The sequence below is a fragment of the Semicossyphus pulcher genome, unplaced genomic scaffold, assembly GCF_022749685.1.
Source record: "Semicossyphus pulcher isolate SPU_LCO1_2020_fin unplaced genomic scaffold, fSemPul1.0.p SCAF_1, whole genome shotgun sequence".
Classification (NCBI taxonomy): Eukaryota; Metazoa; Chordata; class Actinopteri; order Labriformes; family Labridae; genus Semicossyphus; species Semicossyphus pulcher.
In genome coordinates this window covers 1118289-1143449 of record NW_027211603.1, presented here as the reverse complement: position 1 = coordinate 1143449, position 25161 = coordinate 1118289, and the positions used below count along the sequence as shown (strand labels likewise).

At 39.1% G+C, this 25161-nt stretch overlaps 1 protein-coding gene across 2 annotated transcripts; it reads left to right on the top strand.

The window, feature by feature from the left end:
• Positions 1-3113: 3113 nt before the first annotated feature.
• Positions 3114-15536, top strand: LOC138590389 (ras association domain-containing protein 7-like). Of its 2 annotated transcripts, none has more exons than XM_069661022.1 (5): positions 3114-3196; positions 10715-10843; positions 11976-12620; positions 12919-13187; positions 15065-15536. In XM_069661022.1, exons 2-5 carry the CDS (start codon positions 10741-10743, stop codon positions 15212-15214), a joined length of 1167 nt encoding a protein of 388 aa, XP_069517123.1. In that variant the 5' UTR covers positions 3114-3196; positions 10715-10740; the 3' UTR covers positions 15215-15536. The 2 variants fall into 2 exon arrangements, with proteins under 2 accessions (XP_069517123.1, XP_069517129.1); XM_069661028.1 differs by having other exon boundaries at positions 15070-15178.
• Positions 15537-25161: the final 9625 nt, after the last annotated feature.

Below are 25161 nucleotides of genomic sequence, written 5' to 3'. Positions count from 1 at the left end.
TTCAAAGCTTTCATCAAATAATTGAAGTGTGATATATGAGTGTTATAGATTGTTTAGTTATTGTAAATGAGTTTGTGGTGTTGTGTATAATGTTTTAGTGGCACAATTGAGATACTGACCATGATACTGATGAACTCCAAGACATGAAAACGAAGATCATGTCATTGATTTTTGTAGTTTTTGTTTTTTATGACTTCTACTTTTCTTCATGTTCATGTTGTTATATCGTTTAATGGCTTTGTGCATTACAACCAGTGTGCACAATAATGTTGATTGAAATGATCATATTGTAACCACATGGAAATAAGGCATCATGCTAACTTTGTCCTTTTGTTTGTTTGTTTAACAAATAACTATTTGTTGTTGTTTTTCCTTACTTTTTGTTGTTATATGGCTCTGTGCATTATAACCACATGTGTATGCAGTGATGATGATGAAATGTAAATGATTTACCACAAAGGTCATGTGGAAAAAGATGTTTTTTGATGTATATATCAACTGCTGCACAGTTGTGATTTCTCTGTAATTGACAAAACCATGTGTGACACAGAAAACAAGAGAGGAAAAATAAGAGTTTTATATAAAGCCAGCAAATAACAAATATTGACATAAATCAGTGTTTGCACTAACTTGCATTGTTTATATGTTATATCTGACTTCAACATATTCTTACTGTGTTTTTTATGATATTTTTTCTTTGTTGCATTGATGAGTTCCCTCATTCTTGCGACACAGCTCTGTCCACAGAGCTGAAGATGTGATGCTGATGTTTTGGATGATGATTTTAAAGTACAAAGTCTGTATGAAACAGATTTTTTATTTGTAATAGTGATATAGCTAAACATGTTGATCTCTTGATGTGTGTTAGATGAGTCAGTGATAAGTAACGTTTCTGTAACTGAATTTGTTGATCATGTTTTAAAATTGTCTTAAGAAGCCAACATGTGGCCACAGTGTTCATTTCAGACAGATGAGTTAATATCTGTTAACACTTTATGAACTGTGTTTTTGTTTGACATTTTTGAGTTGACAAGTGATAATAATGATACATGTAAATGGTGATTATGGTGAAAAAGTGGAAATGAAGAAGTCACTGTTGTCAGTTCTAAGTTTATGAGTTTAAAAATGTAAACTTTGAAAATAAACCTTTTTAATCCAAAAGTATTCTTTCTTTCTTTTTAAGATAAAAAATTGAAGTACTGCACTTCTCTCAGTCAGTAGAAGTACTTGTACTCATTGTGTACTTATAATAGTGTCTATCATCACCAGTTATGTATCACACAACACTTCAGTCACAAAAAACTGTATACATTCGGGACTCAATTTTTGCAGTGTTGCATTTTATGGGAGGGAGATATTTTTATGTCAAAAATACTGCATCTCTCAAAAATGCAGTGAAGGTGAGAGGAAAATCACATCATTGAAAAACAACATTTTAAATGTCTCACATCTACCGAACATAGCATCGGCAGGCCTTAATGGAACTTCTTTGTACTAACCACAAATAACATCATTTTAGAGGATTGAAGGCTCTGTAGAGGTGGAAGAAGTACACACATTTTCTACTCAAGCAGAAGAAATGATACCTGTGTAAAAAAAAAGACTCTGACCTCAGTAGAGGTCTTATAACATCTTCCCCACAGAGGAAGTCTGAAACGTGTTAAAAGGAACTTATTGGCTTTGACTTTGTGATTTTTAAGTAAACTACATCAGAGCCAGAACAATGAACCATCAAAGCCAAAACTATAAACTTCTTCTGGAGCTGAAATAATTAGACAATTCATAAGAAAATTTATCAGAAACAATTTTGAAATAGTCATTTTTGAGGAAAGAGTGCATCTTTCACTGCACCAGAAATTATTCTGTATATGTTTGGGCCTCAGATTGCTGCTCAGAAAAATGTAATTTTGAATTTTATGATGAAAAGTTCACTTTTTTCACATTTTAGGCACCAAACATTTTAAAAACTAATTCACAGAACAATTAAAAAAGATCATTAATTGCAGCATTCAAACTGCTTGTGAACTCAACTTGACAGCATTTATACTTTTCAAGTCATTGATCTTAAAAGCTTTCAGAAAATTGACAGCCGCAGGAACTGTCCACTGCAACCTGAGTGAGTTGAGTTGACAAAATCCTGACCTTAAATCTAACCCTAATGCCTACTTTATCTACTCGGTCAATGAAGAGATCCAACAATTTAAGTGCAAAATATCTAAAATGTTGCATTGCTTGACCAGTTTTGAAGTTTTATCAAATTTATTCCCTGAAATCCAGACTGAATTCTCTCTGCTGGGATCAGGGATGCAGCGATAAACCGGTTTCACAATGAACCACGCTTATTTAAACGTAAAGACTCTCGCTATACCGGGTGTTTCTGTTCAACACATTAAAAAAAGAGGGCAGGTACATTATCTTCGGCGTAATCTGCACGGAACAAAAACAAGGCTACGCTACATAAGATTTACTACGGCAGAGGGACCAAGAAGCTTTGTATGTCTGCTCCTCTTTAAGTGCTGCTGTTATTAAAGCAGGCTGAGGAAACCAGCTGAGCAGCATTTTAAACCCCAGCACAAGTTCACTAAAACATGAACTTATGTTGTAGAGTGGAATGTGAGAGATATATACAGCTGGGCGGACACAAGAGCCTCTCCTCCTAGTTTGAATCTTTTACTCTCAGTGGGAGGAGCCCGGTTTCAGTGTCACAGTGGCATCACTGTTGAGAGGAAGTCGTGGAAGAAGTACTCATTCTGCTACGGTAAATCAGAGCAATATAACAGAGGAAGAATAAATTCAAACTTTCCTTGGTTAAATTAAAGCGGACAGAAGGCATGGAGGGAAAAAAGAAAGAGAAGAAACTTACCTTATGATCTTACCTGACACTAAAAGTTACATTTAATCTAAATGCACTGAAGACGAATGTGGAGCAGTTTCAGACAGAATACTTTCCTCTGAGGTGAAAGTGGAATAAAGCCAAAAACTGTACTGGGATTAATCTACTTAATTACCTCGTGCATCTCTCAGAGTGACGTCACTTTTCACGTTGCACATCCAGAAAGGCTGCATTCCACAGATTCAGTCCTCCTCCTCCCGCTCCTCAAAAGTGTGTGTGTGTGGGTATCTGGGTCGCAGCCTGGACACAAAACAGTGAGAAAGGAGAACCATCAATGAAACTGAGAGGAGCTTGAACTCACAGGTAAGTGTGTTAAAATTCCTCTGTGAGCTCTAATTATCTTGTAACATCTCTATCTCTGTAACATTGCTGGGCTGTCACTGATTATTGTGTCGTAAAAAGATCACACTGAGTTAGTTCTTAAGGTGAGAAAAGTTAGTTTTTTCTAATATAAATCAGTCTTTGGGCGTTTTTAAGGTATTTACCTTTACATTAATTCATATTTAAATAATAGCATCAAAGCGTCTTTATTTAACTGTAATCTTAAATCAGATTTAACACATTTTGCGATCAGCACAAGACAAGCTGGGGAATTAAGCTAAAAAGCAAAATAAACGTTTACATGAAAGCTGCTATCATAGTGAGTCTTAGTGTGGATGTCAAAGACAGAAAGAAATGGAGACTTCAACAGTGTTTTCGTTACAATACTCCTCATAATAGTACAGATAATACAGTCAAAAAATGCAACAATTAAAATTTTAAATGCTCTGTTTTTAAATAAAACAATTTAAAAATAAAACAAAGTACATTGAAAGTTTACGTCTATGATTTATAATTTGAGAAAAAAAACCTTTCCCTATGCCTCTTATGGCAACAATTACATTCTTCTATCTGGGAAATGTGGAGCTCTGTGACCAGTTTCAATCACACACCCAATACGTTCATATAAGACGAGTGAAGTTCAGGATTATCGGCATAAAAAGATGTTTTTGTAGTTGGTATCTTGTAGTTCTGCTGATTACTTGACAGTGGAAGTGAGTAAACAGAAAGTGGAGGTATGTGTGGGCGGAGTCTGAGTCCTCGAGGAATGTCAGCATGTCGTGTCACATTCCTGCGCTCAGCAAACCTGTGTGTCCTTTCCTGCAAACACGAGGCACAGGCACCGACACAAACCTTCATGTAAACACTTCACACTGTCAAAAACATGGTGGTTCAGATGCTGCGTAACACAGACTCTGATGAAGGTTTTTCCCTGCAGATCAAACTGTACATGTCGCTTATTCTTAAACAATGTCTGTACTTTGTGGTGCTTGAAGAAGAAAAGGTGTCCAATGTTTTCTACTATATTACACTGATTTTAGTGTCCAACATATTTAACTGTTTGTCGTGTTTTATTTAGATCTAATCGCATTACTTTAGAAAAAAGGTGTGCATCTGAGGTGTTTAACTCTTTTATGGTGAAAAACAGGACAAAAGTATCTAACAAGATTGTTGCATCTCTGTAAGATTTGAGTTTTATAACTTGCCATTTTTTTAACCATGGACAAGTTCTTACCAAACAGTGTAGCTAAAGCAGCCATGTATATAATTATGGTATAAAACAAAAGTTTCTTTTACCTTTACAAATGTATTGCTTTTGTAGGGTCTTGAAATGGCTGACATAATGTTTGCCTGGCTTTATACCTGCAAAGCTACACTAGGTTTAATGTCTAATGTCTGAAGCTAGGTTCAATCAGACAAATGTTTATTTCAGAGTACCAGAGATTATCATTGAGGGAGCTACAGGGGGACAGGGTTGTTTATAGCAGGTGCTTATAATGTATGATGCAACAATCAAGAGACTTAATTAATATTGAAAAAAAACAAATACAAAAAGTATAAACAATCAATCCCTAACATGACAGCTATATACTCGAACACTAACACCAGAAGATAGAAATATGTACATCTGTAGAAACTATACTATACTAAACTACACTAAATATGTACATCAGCATGTACTTGGCTTCTTTTCTGTGCAAATACTACTGTGTGCTATAAACAATAATGCAATTTTCTGTGCAATTACCCACCAAGTCCTATCTAAATAAGTGAAAGGTGCACATAGAGTATATAGTTTTTAAAATATATATCTTTAACTTGTTATTGTTTGTATTTTTCATTATCACCTGATTACTCTTTGCTTTACTCAGATTTTTGAGCTGAGATAACAAGTGAATTTCACCAAGTTTGGTTTCAATGAAGTTATCTTATCTTCGTCTTATCTTATATTTTAAACAATCACAACCCAAATCAGTCGCCACAAAAAGCATCCGTGGATTTACAAAATCCTTCAGGTGTAAAATAAATTGCTATAGCACTACTTGAGTTTAATATTTTTTGGTGAAGCAGTTATCTACAGCAAACACAGCTGCTAGCTGCCTCGTAGATGCTGCTAACGTTAGTCTGAGATACACAGCCCATTGAGTAGATAGTTTTTAGCTTATGATGCCAACTTGCAATATTCAGTCTCTCTTCATCATCTTCCTCTTTGTGCTCATTATCCTCCGTGTTTGGCATAATTTAAGTGGCTGTTAAACATTTGCTCCTAAATGTTGAAGGTAGCAGTATTAAACTATGAGTTGTGTTTCTAAGCTACTATTACAACCACCAAAAAAGTTCTGACTAAAGAGGTCCAACATAAAGTAACGAGTCAAGAAGGTGCAGAAAAAAACATGGTATTCATTAATAAACAAAAAGACATGATTTTGCAACTACTAAATTGATTGCAATTAAGAGACAATGGTTTACAGGCAGTTTAGAAAAAACACATTTGGTATATTAAATATTGTAACATCTATTTGATGCTGTCAAAATGATGATTGACAGCTCTGTTGACAAATTCGGCTCCTGCAGCCAATCAGTTCCGGGTGAGCAGAGTAACTAAAACAATCACTTCAGTCATTGAAGTTTCCATACCTGTGAAAGTTAACCTCAGACCAACACAGAGAAGCTGTTCTGCTGTTTAACACGCCGGCCTGCGGGATCCTTGCTGTATTTTCAGTAAGTTAAGTGTGTATCTTGGTTAGCAGAAGTGGCTACGGCCACTTCACTCGCCGATCTCTACTGCGCAGTATCTGGCTCCATATGACATCCCCATCGCAAGATGGCAGCGCCTATCATGGGGGCTATTTTGGCATCACTTTCGTGCAATGGGAGCAGATGGAGACGCGTTGTCCATCTATATATACTGTCATTGTACTGTACATACAACAATAATAATCACACAAATATGAATACAAATACATTTACAAAATGAAAGGCGCAAACGGCAATGAACGGGCCCCCCACCGTCGGTCAACATCACAACAGTAAGTCAACATCACAACAGTAGTTAAACATCACAAAAAATGACCAAAATGACCAGCAGGTCATAAGAGGAAAGAGGAAAATATTCTATATATAATATATAGAATTTGACTTTAACATCAGCTCAGAGCTAAAAGAAACATTCAAAGATCAGAAAATTTAAAGGGGCTCTAGGATTTTTTTCAGCAGGGTGGGCAGAAGAGAGATTTATAAAAATCATCTCATTAATTACAGGCTTTGTAATTAATCGCAATTAATCGCATATATCAATAATTTCTGTAAGAAGCACATCACATGTAGACTTACTCAGTCTGGGTTACCCTTTTCTACATGCTTATTTCTTCCTTCCACACTTTATTCGTACTCTCTTCTTCACCTTATTATGTTTTAATTCACAAACTACTTTAATCTGATCTATCTGCTTTGCTACAGTACCCCCAACACACCCGCACCTCTGCGCAGCTACTGGCCCCGCCCCCTCTTTCTGTCTGTGTCTCTTTCTGCTGTGTTGACTGTCTTCATCCGCAGTCTGTTTAATTCAGTCATAAAAGTTAAATATTTTCTCTCGCAATTCAGTTCCCACAGCACGCGAGCCGCCAATGCATTTACAATAGGGACATACGGAGATACACAGTAGGAATGTTTACATTGCATAACAGAACTGCATATGATCGTGTGCGGACAGAGAGCGTCCTGATGTCCTGTGACTCCTGTCACTGTTACCGTTCATTTGGAGCAGAGTCGTTTAATTGCAACTTTGGAACACGTTATATAAATCTGAAGCAGCGGCGGCAATAATTTTACAGCGGCTTCAAAATGTATGTAGCGGAAAAACTGTACTCTCCACCTACTAAAGAACAAGCTGTAAATTTAAGCTTTGAGACAATTGAACTGTAAGTAATGGATTATTTTCTGAGTAAACTATGTACAGTCTGGCAAGAACCGAAATCACACAATATTAAGGTAAACAAGATCCCACTAACAAAACAGAGCCTTATAAAATACAACAGAGTTTTGTCTGCACTGGAAGAGGCTGCGTTTTCATAAAATAAACGCTACGCTTTAAATACCCCGTCTGTCAAGCCTGCTTTAAGGTAACATCAGAATCCAGTGTGGAAATCTGACAGCCAAACAGTCCTCAATCAGAGCTAGCTTAAATCAAACATTAAGAAATACGAGTGTTTTACTAGAACGGGATCACCGTTGAATGTTAAAACGGAGGAAAATGCGCGGCAAGAAGGAAAACAAGATGCATCTAGCGGCAGCTGAACTCCACTGTAAAAAGCTAGCATTGTTGGGAGAACAAAAAATAAGGGAACATTCTAAAATTCCACAAACGCTTTGTGTTAAAACCATAACTATGTATACCGCCTTTGATTTCGGGAGGGGCTGTGTAAAGGCTAGTGCAATAGTATGTCAACTAGTTTAATTTGTACTAGCTAGCTAAAACATTCACTAGAACATGGCTAACGGTAAATTCAACTTTGCAAATGGACTCCCGAAATTCTCCAGTGTCATATCTAGCACTAGATAAGTCTCCACATGATTTTAGCTTCTTTATCAAATAACAAGACATCAATAATATATGTATAGGAGTGTTATTTAAAACAACTTTACTTGATATATAGTAAAAGGGCAGATATACTCACCGCGGTAGCAGTCTCTGTTGGTCATCTAGCTGTAAACCAAGAAAAAGCCCGCGAAGTGTCGTCACCAGGTGTCGCACTACGCATGTCTACACTTCAGCCATGGCGCACCACACTGAGCCACAGTGAGACGGAGGCTGTATGGCCACCTGATGCAGCATTGCCTTGTTAAATAACATTTCCGCACTTTTTTTCCCTCGAACAAAGCACAGTTCCTGCATTTAAATTAATATATGGAGCTTGGAATATGCTACCTGAATTATACTGTTAAATTGTTTGATGACATGAATGAATGAATGAATTGCTCAGATTTAGCTCATTTGAATTAATTAAATTGATAAACGTTTTACCCAAACTAAAATAAATACAATTAAATGTATTTATATATAGCCTATTCTTTATTGAAAGAAAGAACAGAGCATACCAGGTCCATAATCAATCAGTTATAGGTTTGAGGGGGGGGGGACCCTAATAATAAATTATTTTGTTATAGTATTATCATTATGAAGATTATGACGAAGTGATTATGATTTTTTATTTATTAATATTCATATATATTAATAGGCCCATACATTTAGGGGACATTTCAATCAGGACAGACTTCATTATGAACACATATGATATTGGGCTATGTAAGGCAACTCCTATGCCCCCACCCCGGAACTCGACCGCCAACATTCAGCCTAAACTGTTCTAGGTCATATGGCCATTTGGTCCAAATGCAGCTTAATGTGCCAATTTTCAGCCAGAACCGGCCCAAGCCCACACACCAAAAACCGAGCCGAATCTGGCAACCATTACTGGGCCAGTGCCGGCTTGCCTTAGGTGAGCCACAGCCGGAACAGCAAAGTGCGCCGACACTTGTAACCGCAATCGGCCCGATTTCGCTGGCTACCTGGGTAGCGACACGGTCGGCCGTTGAGTGAACTGCAGTCAGCCTTCTTGTACACGGTCGCGCTGCCACTCGCACAAATACTATGGCTGCTTCCCAAGTCTCTTAAATTGCATCCATATTTCCTTCACTTGCGTCTTTCACTTGCGTCTTAGTCCCTCCCACCAGAGATGCATGGAGAGACGCGAGGAAACCAAGAGAGGAGAGAGGAAACGAGGGAATGTTTTTTAAGAGACATGAGACGTCCTTTCCGATGAAGCGTCACGTGCTGCGACGTTCGTTTGTGACCATCGCGCCAGCCTATCACCGCTGAATCAGCTGTCAGTCTGCTTTAACAGCTGTTTGTGTCTGCACACATGTGCTCTGTATTAATTCTAATAAAACGCACAGTAACAGTGTTTCCTCTCTGTAACCTGTTACCTGTGTAACAAACACCTGCACATGAAGAACAGGCTGCAGTCTGTGTTCCTGCTGCAGAGCCAGACGGACATTTCTTACCAGCACTGTGTCTTTATATTATTTGTTCATTATAAACATTTTTGATCACTGATCATCTGATCTGAATTAATTATTTAATAAGCCCAAATACTGTCTGTTCGTGAACTATGAACATTATTGATTAGGCTCAAAGTTTCAGGATAAATAGAAATCACGTCACGCTGATCAAACCCGACCTGATGATCACTCTCACACGTAAAAAGTGTTACCTGCTGACAGAGAGACGCTCCTGCTCCCTCTGAATTCTTTCATTCATCTGTAATAAAAGTTAGCAGGGAAATAACTGATCATGACGAGAGGTATTTTTTTATATTCAATAATAAATTAAACATTTAATAGAAATTAATGTGTTTTTGCAACTTTTGATTTTTAGACAATTCACTTATTTTTACTCAGATGTTGACTCAGAAAACAAATAAAATCTGCAGTTATTCACTGCATTTTATATATTTTAAGTATATCAATATTTCGTCGATCACAGGTTGTCAAATACCAACTCATTATACCGACGTTGTTTATAGTCGGTTTCAAGGCGCCCTGTAAAGTCTGTTTTAAGGTCCGCTTCTTCCTCTCTGCGATATGAAACTCTGGTGATGTTGTGAAGTTTCACACGAGTCCGATCTGCTGCAGCGTCCAATCACTAACTGATATCTAATAAGGGGGCGTGTCGGCCAGTAAAAGACTTCCGTGGAGTCTGCTCTCGTGTACCCTCACTTATCGCTCCTCGGAACTCCCTCCTCTCTCCTCGCTCCTCCGAGCAGCGATAAGCGCTTACGGTCCTCTATGGGGCGGCTCCGGAACTACTTCCGGTTCGGGCGAGGAGCGAGGAGCGAGGAAATATCAAATAAGAGACTTGGGAAGCAGCCCAAGTGTCTGCAGAGCAGGAGGCTGCAGATTCAGGACCGCAATTCTGGGACCGCATTTCTAGGACCTTTGTGTTTTTGCGACAGTGCCACCTATTGGACGACTGTAAAAAGCAACAAATGCCGTTTTCCGCCCAAATACCACTTTTTTGTCGAACAGACAAAGTAGAGTTTTAAAGGTTTATTACACCCAAATACTAATTAGAGTAGTAGTTGTTCCTCCACTGCAAAACAAAGTACTTTATCACTTGATGCAAAAACAATATTAAAATTCAATAATGCAATATATCAGTCCTGTCCATTGATTTGCAATATTGCCAGCAAGCTTTATTAAAACTAGAAGAAACAACAAACTAAACCTCTGACTAGAGACAAATGTAAAACCCTCACATGTATATCCTACATCACCAAACTCCAGTGGTGTGGATTTTATTTTTGGGGTCTTTTCATAGCTTATGTTTCCTGAATGGTTAATGCGTGTATTGATTTCATGTTTTAAATGGATATATATTGTTTTCTATTGAAATTGCATTACACATACAGTTTTCAGATGTCTCCGTCTGTCTCCTTGCAGATCACTTGTAGTGCTGGAACAGAGTGATGGAGCTGAAGGTGTGGCTGGAGGGTGTGGTCAGAGTGGTGTGTGGCCTGTCACTGAACACTTCCTGCCAGGATGTCGTTATAGCTCTTGCACAATCAGTTGGTAAGTGGCTCAGTTTTTCTTTCGACACAGGCTTGTTCACATATTCTAATGAGCTTTATCAGATAGGAATCTGTAGAGGGTTTGGTTTGGAGGAATACCGACTTTCCCTAAAGGTAGTCTAGATCAAAGATTAGAAATAACTCAATGACACGTCTGTTAGAATAAAGACAAAGGTCGGAGTTACAGTCCTATGTTTTATTCTGGAAAAGTTTTACTGGTTTCCATATCACACACTCAGATCACACTTATACAGGGATGAGACATCTGTAGAAGTCCAGATGTGTATATAGGCTGTGCCCACTCACTCAGGTAGCAGAGGCGCAGGTACAGGACGGTCAAAGGTAGACGGGAATTTCCAAAAAGGTTTTGAACTTACCAAAAGATGGATTTTCTTGTTTCTGACCATGAAATATATTTCAGTCAGACAACTCACTTTGTTATAGTTTGAAATGTTTGTTGCAGCAGCAGAACACAGCTTGTGTTTGGCGTCCAGGCTCCGACCTCATCACTCCTCGACGATTTATTTTACATGCTGAAATTGAGGAGTGATGAGATAACATCTTGAACCCCCCATTCGGACGTGCAGGTGGATGCTGGGGTGGTGGTGGGGCTGAAAGTAAGAGCGCAGTAATGGTGCAGGGCAGCGATGGCAATGACAGAGCAGAGGGAGAGACGGGAAATCTTAAGCAGCTAAAATAGACCGCTAATTGGGAGGAAGTGTTTGTCAGGTGATGTGGAAGTGACGATATCAATTATTAAATCAGTGCAGCTCGAGTTGTCTGCCTGAACTAGCTCGCAGGTGTCGCTCCATAAATGACCGTCTGTGAGATTTGCTGAGCACACGTCCAAAGGCATATACCCTGATATAAATGATCCTACAGTCTTTTCTCTTGTGCCACCCCAGGTAAAAAAACAGTCCGTTTGGCAGTTTAGCTTCTGCATGAGATACATTGGGCCTCTAACTTACTGTATTGTAAGTGACGTAGTAAAAAGAACGGGAAAGTCCTGTTTAGCGAAGTAGTAGTAGCCATTGATGGGAAAAACAACACAGGATGTTCATCTTTCAGACCGGGGTTGCAGTCCTGTTTCATGTTGTTGTTTGACCTTCCCTTCCTGCTTGTATTTTCTGCAGGTCAGACAGGTCGTTACATCCTTATCCTGAAGTCACGAGGGACTGAGCGACAGCTAGTTGCCGATGACTGTCCTCTTCAGCTTCTGGCTCAGCTGGGGCAGCAGGCTACAGAGGTCCAGTTAATTCTGCGGAGGACGGGTCCCAGCCTCAGTGATGGCAGGGACACACCCACCAGAGAGGCTCATCCTCTGCCCAGACCATCAGAACCAGAGCCCCTTAAAGGCCGCACAAAGCCACACAAAGCTCTCACCTTCAATTTGGGTCCGTCAACAAGTCCCAGGAGGATGAAATCAAACAGGGCCTGGTCTCCATCGCCTCGAGCCTCCCCGGAACCAAGAGCTTCCCTGGTGTCTCTCCTTGATCCCTTTAACACTGTCAATGCTCTTCCTTCTTCCTCCTCTAAAGAAGAGGTGTTTAGGCAGATTCTGCAGCAACAGAAGAGGCTAGAAGACCTGGAGATTCAGCTTCAAGCTCCGGAGAGGGAGACGGATGTTTGGGAGCGGGACAGATCGTCTGCTGGTCTGAATCCGGTCCCAGCCGGGGAACTGGAGGAGCTGGAGCAGCGGCTGACGCAGAACCAGACAGAGCTGATGAACAGAGAACACTGGGAGAGACAGTTACAGGATGAGATAAACACAGAACGAGGTATGTCTTCACATCTGGTCAGTACGGAGGCCCTGAAGGTCAAAACAGCACAACAGTGGATGAGATGGAGGAGCTGGAGAGGATCGAGCTGTTAGCCAATGCTAAATTATTCAAGCTAATCCGCCTGTGCTGGGGGCTAATTCATTAGCAGGCAAATGAGCTTTTTTACTTCTGTGAAATGTTTTGTTTATGATGTTGTGTTTTTGACCTTCAGGGCCACCATAGTTTCTACGTTTTCTGGGTCAACTCCTACCTCTGTCATGTCTGAAAACAGAAATGTAAACACTTTTATCCACAGATATGCACAGACGTCTACATCAGATACACTTATCGATGGATGATCACAGCTTTCAGATCCAGGAGCTCATCGTCCGCTCTGCTCATCTACAAAAGGACCTAAAACTCGGAGCCCTCAGACGGAGCTCTCAGGCGGACCCTCGGCAGCCAGACGAGGCCCTGAGGCCCCTGAAGCAGGAGCTCAACCACCGGCTGCAGCAGGGAGAGGACCTGGATGCAACATTATCAGAAACACAGAGGGAACTACGAGCTGCAGAGGAACAGCTACAGGTATGACTCCTCCTGCAGCTCCTTTGGGAGGGCTCCATCACGCCTGAAATAATGACAGCAGTTTTAAAGTGACTCCTCTCTAATGAAGCATCGTTTAATTGAATAAAAATGTGTGAAATTAAAAATTTTTTAAAGTATCAGAAGTGGCGACTATTGTGAGAAAATTATAAAATGATCAATATTTAGTGTTTGCAGTTTGCAGATATGAGAGACAGTTTCTCCTTACTTTGATAAAAAGAACTGTAAAGGGGTGGCATTTTGTTTCATATAAAGCAACGTTTCTAAAGCCAATAAGTGACATTTTAACGTTATTTTATAGACTAATGTCTTTTATTAAATAGTTCAATGCTGCTTTGAAATAAAGAACTAACAAATACTGTCACTAAAAGCATCAGACTGTGATTTTCCCTTTCCATGTCACCTTAAAGAACAAGTCTGAACGCCAACAACCTCAGTGCGCGTGCCCTCTATCAATGTTATTTTTAACTTGTTAGATTACAGGATAAACATATAGAAGAGGCATTATTTTATTGGATTTCCTTTCATTTAAACACATGAAGAAACGGTCCATGTAGTTTGTTTTTGTCTTTAAATCAGAAATTAGAATAAAAATAAACAAACCCACTTTTGTTGTTTTATCTATATTACCTGCTCCTTCTTCATCTCTGTAAAACTTTGTCAGTGGTAAGAATCGTTCTGGAGCATCACACACGCACAGGAATCACTTGTTGACAAACTACCTGACACACCTGACATAAACTGACACAAATGAAGTTTTCTTGTAAATAAAGTTCTTGTAGAGATGCAGCCGGGGAAAGTAACAGAAACAATTGTTTATTTTCATTTTGTCTTCATTTCTATTCCCATTTTGGGATTTGAAGACAAAAACAGGAACATTTTGGGGATTTAGTTCTTTTTTCCAACATGAAAAACAAAAACAAAAAATTGGATATTTGTTCTTCCTGATATAAACAAGTTAAACAGCGCTTTAGACGGCGGGTACACGGACCAATGTAAATGTGAAGCCCAGCTCTCGGCCCGTTGGTTCCTACCAAAGTACCGAAACCAAAACTAGATTGTCAAAAACATTCTTTAACTGGAAATAAAATTAAGAAAATGTCATTAGTTTGTCTTTTCCAATTGATTTCATTCATCTCTTTTTACATTTATAGATAATTGATCCATGTACAAAATGTATTATTGTATACAAACATTTATAACTGATTTATTTTGCTTCTGACAAATATCTCATATTACAAAAAACTAAACTGAAACTGAGAATGTTCAAAAATAAAACTAAACCAACAAACCAGCATTAAAAACTAATTAAAACTCAAAGAACTATAACAGTGGTTCCTCCTGATACAAATCTTTAAACGGGTCTGAAATCTACGTAAAGGAAAAAAGGGCTCAAAAACGTCCTTTAACAGCTGCTCGCGTTTTCAGCAAATGTTGGTGAAACGGGGAAACTGTGCATTTGTTGGGAACTATTTGAAGCGGGGGATGGATCACCCTTTGGCGGCTCTTGTGAGTTTTTGGGGTAGATTGATTCAAAATAAACGACAGCCTGTGTGTTCATGTTGTAAAGAAACATGTTTCTAATAGTTAAATAACTGGAGCTCAGAAGCATCACATTTATCAGGCCTTGGAAACACATTTGTTATTAGGATACATCTATTGTTAGTTTTGATCTGAGATTTTTTCACTTTTAAAAATGTGGAATATTAACTTTGCTATTCTTTAAAGACAGATTTAAGGAGACAGAAAAGGTTTCTGATACCAAGGGCATGAACAGAGGACGGGAGGGCTAAATTGTCTGCATTCCTACCAAATGTGTTTGGTGCCGTTTGTGATAGAACATTCTCTGCAACATGTAGGACAGGTGGGAGACGATTGAGGAGCTGAACAAGGAGCTGAGACAGTGTAACCTGCAGCAGTTCATCCAGCAGACCGGCGGTCCACACGCAGACCAGACAAACTCTCTGCCCGTCAACGAAGTTTACCTCAGCAACGCTGGGATCATGTAACAGCCGCATACTCTCCATTTCCACTTCTCAGAGACCCGTCCAGACCCTGCTCTCTCTGCGTGTGTGTCTGTGTGTGTGTGTGTGTCTGTGTGTGTCTGTGTGTGTCTGTGTGTGTCTGTGTGTGTGTCTGTGTGTCTGTGTGTGTGTGTGTGTGTGTGTGTGTGTGTGTGTGTGTGTGTGTGTGTGTGTGTGTGTGTGTGTGTGTGTCAGTCACTGCCAGATTATCTCTTCAAATTATAGAGTGGATAAAAATAATGTTGATGCTATTCACAAAAATGAATATATCTTAATTGAACCTGTGACATGAGATCAGATTTGTAAATTATTGATCATTAAACTTTCACATTTATTAAAAGTGTTTGTTTTATTTTTGAAAACGGTTCGTGTGTATTTACTGTTTCAGTTCAGCTCATGATGCAGTTTATTTGCGCTCCATTAGAGGGCGTCAAAGCGCTTAACTAGTTAACGTGCTTACTGGCTAACATAATGAAGGAAGTGCTTAGATGCTAGCATTAGCGATAGTCTAAAGGTAGCTAATGGGTTATAAAATATGTCGTGCTTTGATATGTCGACAGATTTCCCTCCTTCACCATCAATGGTCTCATCGGTTGCTCATCTATGGAGAAGTGATTAAATGATAACAATTAGCAGGTGCCCTTTATTTTTACCATTTACAACCTGGAATACAGCAGTACGACTTCATGCAGTCCCTCCAGGATTTCACAGCTTTTTCTGTGATTGTTGCAGCTTAAAACGCCTCGCTGCTTTTTTTTAATTTAGGGTGCTAGCTGTGATGTTCTGAGGGTTTTTTTCTGTGTAACACATCACACATCCACTGTGAGCGGCCGGGACAAACACTCAATGAAGCCGCCTATCGGCTGAGCGAGCCGTTTGTCTTCTGACAATTGTTGTTTTCATAATCATTTGGTTTTATAACAATTGAATTTATAAATAAGGGGACATAAGCACATGTCACTTACATTATATACATTATCAATTTTCCAGAAGTTTAAATATGTTAGGCCTTATTATTTCTAGAATAACTTCATTTTCATTATGTTTGATAGAAAACTTGAAATAGAAATATCAAACATATTTATTACTTTAATTACTTAGTTTACCAAAGAAGGACTCTAACCTAGAGTGAAGTAAAACACAATAGAAATAAAACCTGACTAACTAAACGAGACTAACTGAACCGAACAACAAGTGAAACAGCACCCCTGCACCTAGTGTCACTGACAAAGAAGTCCTTACATGAGTGTGTAATACTTAAACTAAACTAACCCCTGGCCCAGTCCAGGTACGAACACGTACCTCAGAACAACACACACGCTATAAACTATAAACATATAAAGTGTAGCTGCCCTCGGCATCAATGACACAGCGGTAGTGTTCGACTGGTGCTCAATCTGGTCTTTATTTGTCACACCGTGAAACTAAAACATACAAAACATTGTCAATTCATACTTACAGTTTCAGTTAAAATTGCTCAAACCAACAGCGTCAGTAATTTACAATGTTATAACAATTCCCTCGCTTCGCCTGCCAAGGGTTCAAATTTTGAGCTGGCGACAGGTATGCCTCCATTCACAGAAAAGCACAAACAGAGTTCAATCATAACACAATTATTTAACGCCACACACCTTCTGGCCGTCCTGCACATACACACACACACACACACACACACACACGAGCTCCTGGGTTGAATTGACAAAAGTTGGCGTGTGACGACACACCCGACCTTTTATACAAGTTCCGGGGCGAGCCGCTCAAACCCCGGAACCTGAATACACCGACCAAATGCCGGTGGCCACTTGTATAAAGATATCAATATTTTAATATGTAGATCGGTTTGTGCAAAAGATAATGAGTCCAGTTTAGCTGCTTGTAGCAGCTTTAAACATCCTCTATAATATGGACCATATTTTGTACTTATATTATTATAAGAAGTACATTTTATAACAATGAAGAGAAAATTTGGTCCACCTCTTAAAATGTCCCCAAGCTGCCCCCTTCAGGAGACAGACTGCCCTTCTGCCCGTCATTATGCCTTCTCTGAACTGGCAGCGGGCTTGTTGTGTGTGATGTGGCTGTTTTTCAAGAAACACTTGAGAATGATTAACTCGAAGCAAAATTAAACATTTTATTCCTGAAAGAACTTGTGTTGTAATAAAAATCCCTCGAAACATTCTTTAAGTATATGTTCTGCTAAATTATATTTAGTTTTTGTGATGCATCGTGTTTCAACAGGTGGCAGTTAATGTTATTATCTTATTGTCTGGGTCCCTTTTGTCAATTTCAAAACTTAAAACGTTTATTTATATCCAAGAATTACATTCCAAAAACTTCTGAACCTTTGACAAATAAAATTATAAATAAGAGTTACAAGAATAAGCTCAGTTTTTCTAGGTGCGTCACAGAAGCAGAATCACAACAGACACCTGAACCTACGAAGGCAAAGTTGAATGAGTTCCAGCCTGTCAGAAAACATTTAGTTCATTTTAAAGACGCGAACTCAGCTAAAAGAAACAAAGCGGAGCCCAACAAACAAAAGATGGAACTTAGCATTTCAGTCAACCCAACAGAGACCCTTAGTCCCACATCCACATGTTTCTGGACAAGCTGGCGGCAGCACAGCGGGACAGTTTGGAAAACGGGTCTCACGACAAAAAACATAAAAGAGATTGTTTCCGAGATGTGCGTGGATCTTATCCAAATACATTTATAAGGCATTGGAGAAGAGGGACTTGCAGCAAAGTCAGCCAAAATCATTCAGAAGCTCCTAGATTCAACAAGTCACAGAAAACCAAGTCCACAAGTTTCTGGGTGTCACTGACTCATGCAGAGGTGTTCGAAAGGACATCTGCTGCCGGAGCACGGAGGAGGTGACGGGGCTCATGGTCAAAGAAGTGAAGGAAAGGGTGAAGTCCCAGCAAGGCAGCACAGGAAGCAAACCGCTCGCCTCTAAGTCTTTCGCCGGAATTACATCATGTGTTTCTAAGCTACCGTTACAACTCCCAAAAAGAATACTCACAAAAGAGGTCCAACCTACCAAACGGGTCAATTTCCTCGCCCGCAGCTTTGATCACAGCATCTAAGTGAAAAAGAAAACAGTTTAAATGTAAGACAGGAAACAGATATTGGTTGATAGATAGACAGACAGGTACTTTATTGATCCTGAGGGAAATTCATTTGGCAAACTTTAGCAACCACGAGACTGACACCAAAGCATTCAGGACAGAACAGATGATTTCAGCAAAACTGTAGTTATTCCTAATATGCTGTTGCGAAAGGATTAAAGCCCCAAAACATCTTTCGACACTTTTGACAGTTATTTTTCAGGCATAGGCACCTGCACTAGCCATTGACTGCTGCAAAAATAGCACATTCTGTGGACATGTCTCTTTGCTGCTGTTCAACACTGGAAATTTCCCCATTGTGGGATCAATAAGGGTTTTCTTATTCGATTCCTTATCCTACAAAATGCAGCTAAAACACAAAAAGAAATTTACCGAAAGTTGCCACAGCTCCTAACTGACACAACCGCTGCATGCGAGCTGCTGACACACTTCAGGTAGAAGCCGGACGATGCTAGTTTGTATAGAGTCGCTCTCATTGGTTATGTGACGTGGCTACGTGAAAGCTAACGCTGATTGGTTGTTTGATTTAGACCGGACAATTTTTTTAACAAACTCGATACAAAGGGGCAGGCGCTCACAGTCACAGATCACAAGTCAACATCATTTCAATTTGATATTATTAGGGAAATGCAACGATCAAAATGTGTTATTTTAACCAAATTCTTATGAGATAATGTTGCCTGCTGTAGCTTTAAGTGCTGCTGGGTGGCAATTGTTGAATGACCCATGGGTGACCAATACATTTTTTCTTACACATAGTTTATCTATATATCAAACGTTGATTATTAATATGAAAAGTAACTAAAAGCTGTAAGATAAATGTAGTGGGGTAAAAAGTTTAATACACAGTCTATCTCTGAGATGTAGTTGAGTACTTTAGAAGTAGCCTATAAAAGGAGCAGAAAGTAAAGTACCTCATATTAATGCATAAGTACAGCACTCGGGTAAATGTACTTGGTTACTTTTAACCACTGAGTTTACTAATGGTAGCTAGTATATCTGCTCCAGCTGCAGGTAAACAAACTGAATCCACAACTGTATCAATGTACTGTATCAACTGTAGCCTCCAAATCTGACAAGACAAAAGTACTTAAATGTCCCCAAAATAAAAGCTTACTATTTGCCAGGGGCAGTAGCGTATCTCTGAAGGAGACGTAATGTAGCAGGCAGATCAAAACTCTGTTTGGCCCATAGAAATGTAGCTGAAATCAAATGACTACAATATTGCTCAACGACTCACTTTAATGACCTGTTTGACATAAAGGAGATTTTTATTCAACTTATTTAACGAGAGCATTTTCACATGTAAATCTCGCTGCTCATTCTGCTCTTTAGGCCCTACTCAACGTAAACTACAAAACAAACAAATAAACCACAATTATAACAACTTTGAAATAAATATTCCTTATTCTTGCAGGAATAAATGAAGCTATATAGTTAATAAAAGTTCTATATGAATAAAGTAATAATTATGTATTTTGGAGAAATAACCTCTGGATTTGTTTATCAATCCACATCAAGGATGAATTCATTTAATTAATCTGGGTAAGAGTCAAAACAGCGCCAACATCACCACCACTCCGACTTTTTATTTGTTTATTCCATATTTTTCTAGTCAAAACAATTGATGGAAATCGGTTGCAGCAAATAACGTACAACGCTAAGCTTTAATGCAGATTAAACAGTTAAGTTATATACAAATTCAACATCTTTTTAAAATGATTCTTTCATTTATTTATCTCGAACATGTTTAAATGGCAACATAAAGGAAAAAAAACCATTCAGGCAAATCACAATAACCGCATTCTTTCTAAAGAGTCTCAATTCATAACTAAAGTCTGTTCGAAAAGGCTGTAGGATGAAGTGAAAAAAAACTTATCTAGTCCTAACCCTTTTTTCTATAAGCTATATCAATTCAGTGTAGGCCGAAGCATTCAAAGTAACACTTAATACAGATACCTATAGCTAACCAGACAAAAAATGTAACAACCACATAATATTAATTACACAAGATACACAGTAGTGATATTAGTCTAGTTTAGCCTTTTGTTCTTCTGTTCTGTATCTGTTCAATATTTCAGTTATGAAGATTTGTTTAAATTTGCTTAACTATTATATATAACTTTATTTATATAGCACCTTTAAAAACAAGAGTTTACAAAGTGCTTTGACAGCCAAGCAAGCAAAGCAAAGCAGAGAACGAGCAGATCATAAAACCTGCAAATCACAAAACAAGCAACTCACAGAACAAGCAAAGCACAAAACCCAATAGGCAACAGGAGAACCCACACAACCAAGACCAAGGGGACGAAGCAGGAAGAAGTAGAAAGAGTTAATAAAATAAAATAACTAAAAGAGATAAAAGAAAGGAAATAAGGCAAAAAGAAATAAAAGCTGTAAAAGTAATAGGAGAGATAGAAACCAGTAAAGGCAATAAAAACAACAGAAGAGCTAAAAGCAATACAAGCATTGACATCATCCAATTTGATGGAGGCAAACTGAAAGGACATTCACGTCCACCTATAAACTTAATTATTTATTTTCTACGAGGTCGGTTGTTCATCAGTGACGTCATAATATATCAGTTTGGATTAGGGTTCCGCATAGCCATTAAACAGAACGGTATTCCTATTTATGCTATAAAAAGGCAAGACCTCTGAAATGAATTTGTCTGAAACCACCTTATCCTGGTTTACTGTGAAACATTTCATGTGACAACAATGCAAGTTATCATGGTATAACATAAAATGTATCGCTGTAAAAAAACATAAATTAGGGTTCTCTTGTTATTAGACCTTTAGTTTGTTTTTTGTTAGAATACGAAAATATCTTGTTATAAGATCAAAATAGTGTCATGGTTTGGACTAAAACAAAAAGGGAGAGGACCCAAGGGGCAGACCAAACAAAAGTTGAATTAACAAAAGACAAAAGGGCAACAAACAAAAGCTTACTGGGAAACAGTCCAGGTAGAAATCCAACAAAAATATCCAACTGAAAGGTAAAACCAAAAATCCAACAGAAACATAGGGAGTCACAAGAAAGTCCAGGTACAGGTTCAGGTAACAGGATCACTGACAAAGATTGGGGATAAAGATGACGACGAACCGACACTAACAGAAGGGAGCACAAAGACTAAATAAACCTGGGAGGTGAAGCTAATTAGACACAGGTGAGACAATCAAGGGCAGGTGAAAACAATCTGAAAGGCGGGAAACACAACAACAGAGGGAAGTAAAACAAGACATGACATACAAGGGGCAAGAACTACAAAATAAAACAGGAAACACTAGGAACCAAACTCAGGACTACAAAGTAAAACAGGAAATTCTCTACATGAAATGCACAACTAAACCAGACTAAACCAAGACAGGAACACAATATACAAACTAAACAATAAGAACTCATGACAACAAGAGACAAAGTGACCGAGGAAAAAAGGACATGATATCAAAACACCAAAATATAAATCAACAACACAACTAAACTAGAATGACTCATAGTCTTGTTAGAACAATAAAATGTTGTACTCACAGGCTCATGTGATGTTACCTGAAGCAAAGGGACAAAGGAGGAAAACAGTCGAGGCTGAAGTTGGATTTCAGGCTGGACTTTAAAACTGTCCACCATGGTGGTCTGCCTGGAGGATGCCCAGATCCAAGCTTCAGGGAACATCTGCAGTTACTCCTCACAGGGTCCAGGAGCTTTCTTATGACGTGAGCATCTATAAAAACTCCAAATTCCATACTATACTAGCAGTACATACTGATTTGGCTAAAATGTAGTTAGTGCCTAATTTATACAAACTAATTTTTATCTAAATAGACACTAACGTTGAGGTGCAAGTTGTGGAAGTTTCGGACTCGTGCTCCAGCCAAAGTAACAGATCGAATGTCCACATATTTCTTCCCTTTAAAATATCACATCCTATTATTAAACACGTTTTCAGAAATCACAATGTCCAATAATCCGTCCAAAACTGTTTGCTTCAATCCACACCTGCCAGCAATCACCTGAAGCCCTATACAGAACAAGGCTCCAATTAGTGTTCAGTTACCAAATTCCAAATAAATACAAAATGATCCCCACAAACGATCTAAGTAACAGAAGTTCTCATGGCAGGAGAAATGAAAGACAGAAAAAAATCACATTTTGGCTCCAACATGTAGCCTACTATATAAAGTATGCAGTATGCAAACAAAAGCAAAATGTGCAGTATGCCAAAAATAACGCCACAACGCCAGTTAAAATAGCGGACAGCAGCATTCAAGCATCTCATTCACCATGAACTTTCATTCATCTTGGGACAATTTACACATGCACACACATCTCTGTGACGTAAGGGAGACACACATGCAGAAGGGATAGTGAGTGTGTGCCACATTCTCCCTTGACAGTTGAGGTTCATAAGTGACAATAAAGAAAGCACAAAAGAAAAGGACAGGACTTAATTAAAAGATCTGTGGTTAACATAACTGTTACACTTCAGGCCCCAGTGGGAAGCTCCCCCGGTGATCTTCTGACAAGTATGAACTGCAACAGAGGGCCTTTTTTTTTGTTTGTTTTTTACAATATGTGATACATTACTATAAATAGGCTATATGAAAGAGAGATTTGTTTCATTAGTTCTGTGACAAGAAGGCTTTCTGTGGGCCGCCAACAGAAAACCCACATGGGGGCAAATAATGCTGTAAAAATGGGTAAAAACTTCCCTGGTTAAACCACATTTTTTTCACAGAACACCCGCATAGGCATGTTTGCTGTTTTAGGAAATTAAAGTCCATTTTTTGGGAGGGGTCATTATTCTTTAAGCTTCCTTAGACAGTTAATTTTAGAGCAATAAGGATGGCAATAGGTCCACTACCTTAAATGCCCCTTTACTGCCCCCCTCTGGAGACTTATCTTAATGCCTTCTATGAACTGATCAAACTGAAGGAGTCTGTGGTCCTGGTTTTGTTTGGATTTGAAAAAATACAAAAACTGTCTGTTCAGAACTGTGCCTTTTTGGAATGTTCAACACATGAGAAAAAAAATTAAATAAAGCAAAACATTTTCTTAAGAACTTCCTTCACTGATACACTTCACACAATTATATTTAGTTTCTGTGATACATCATGTTTCATCAGATAGAAGTTAATATAACCTTACTATCTGGATCCCTTTTGTCAATTTCAAATCTCAATAAAGTTTAAAAATAAATAAATATATATATTTCTTTGATTTAAAAAAATGCCATTTTATATGACGTCATGACAGTCCAACCATATTAGAATTACATTCTAAGAACTTTCCCAATGACGTCATCGTCAACGTCAAGACATCAAAGCCAGCCTTTGAAGTGAAATGTTATAAACTGAAGTGGTGTACAGGTCCGTTTTTCTCAGTGCGTCACAACAGCAGAAGTTATTTTAGTTCCAGCCTGTCAGAAGACATACATTTGTTTATTTGTTTAAAGGGATCCCCTTAAATAAAAAACAATGCAGAGCCAAAACACACAAGAGGAGAAGGAACTCCACATTCCAGGCATTCCAACCGAGACACTTCGTCCGATTGTCATCAAGTTTCTGGACAAGCTGACGGTGAAACAGTGGGTCGATCTGGAGAGTGGATCCCACGAAAGAAAAGTAATGGTGATAGTTTCCGAGATGGTTTTGGATATTATTAGCATATTATCCAAATACATTCATGAGATGGTGCAGAAGAGGAACTCACTGCAGAGTCGGCCGAAAACTGCAAAAGGCTCTTGTGGATCCAACAAATCCCAGAGGGGCGTCACGGAGGACCAAGTCCGCGAGTGTGTGGGTGACTCTATTCCATTGACCCTCGCGGAGGTGTTGGGTGTTCGAGAGGACATCCGCTGCCGGAGCACGGAGGAGGCGACAGAGCTCGTGGTCACAGAAGTGACGGAGAGGGTGAATTCCGAGCGGGGCGGCGTGAGAAACGAAGTCCCCAAGTCTATCACTGGAAGACTGAAAATTGCAAAATGCTTTATCAATATTCTGAAAATCATAAAAAAGAATATGTCATTCCTGCCTGAGTCAAGTGACGAAGATGAATCTCAGACATCAGAGGAACCAGAGACACAGCAGCAGCAGGAGGAGGAGAAGGAGGAGGAGCTGGATGTAACCAGGGGGTCATATCAGACCCCCGTAACGCCACTGGTGGAGGATGAATCACCAAGGACTCTTCCCATGAAAAGCTTGAAAGCCACAGCTTTTAAAAGAATCAAGTCAATCCTGGAGGCCCAAACAAATGATATCGCTGTCTTTGATGGTGATAATGAGGTTTCAAAGGAAGAGTTAGGCCTGCTTGTGTCCAGCTCTGACAAAGACACAGACCAGGCAGCTTCTGACATTGTGGAAGTTATTATGGCCAACGCTGAACTGGAGTCTGAAGACCCACCTCACTGGAGATGTGAGTCAGTGATCTCATCTGAACCAACATCCTGCTGGACAAAGGTGTTGAGAAGAATAGAGGCCTTTTTCATCCAAAAGTTTGCCAAGAAGTCAATCCTCAACGTCGTGGCAAAGCTTCAGAGAGTGTTCCAAGACATCTTGCCAAAGAAAGACAAAACATCGATGAAGCTGCTAATCGACGGCGTGGACTGCCTGGTGGAGGACATGATCCCACCAGAAGAAGAACAGGACGGGAGAGCGGGCACAGATGTGATGTGTCTGTTCAGGAGAATGGCCAGAGACATCACTAACGGTCTGCATGAATTCACACAGAAGATGCTGGGTGAATTCATATTCAATAATCTGAACCCACAGAAGAAACAAAAGGTGCACATCATGGGTTTTATTCGCA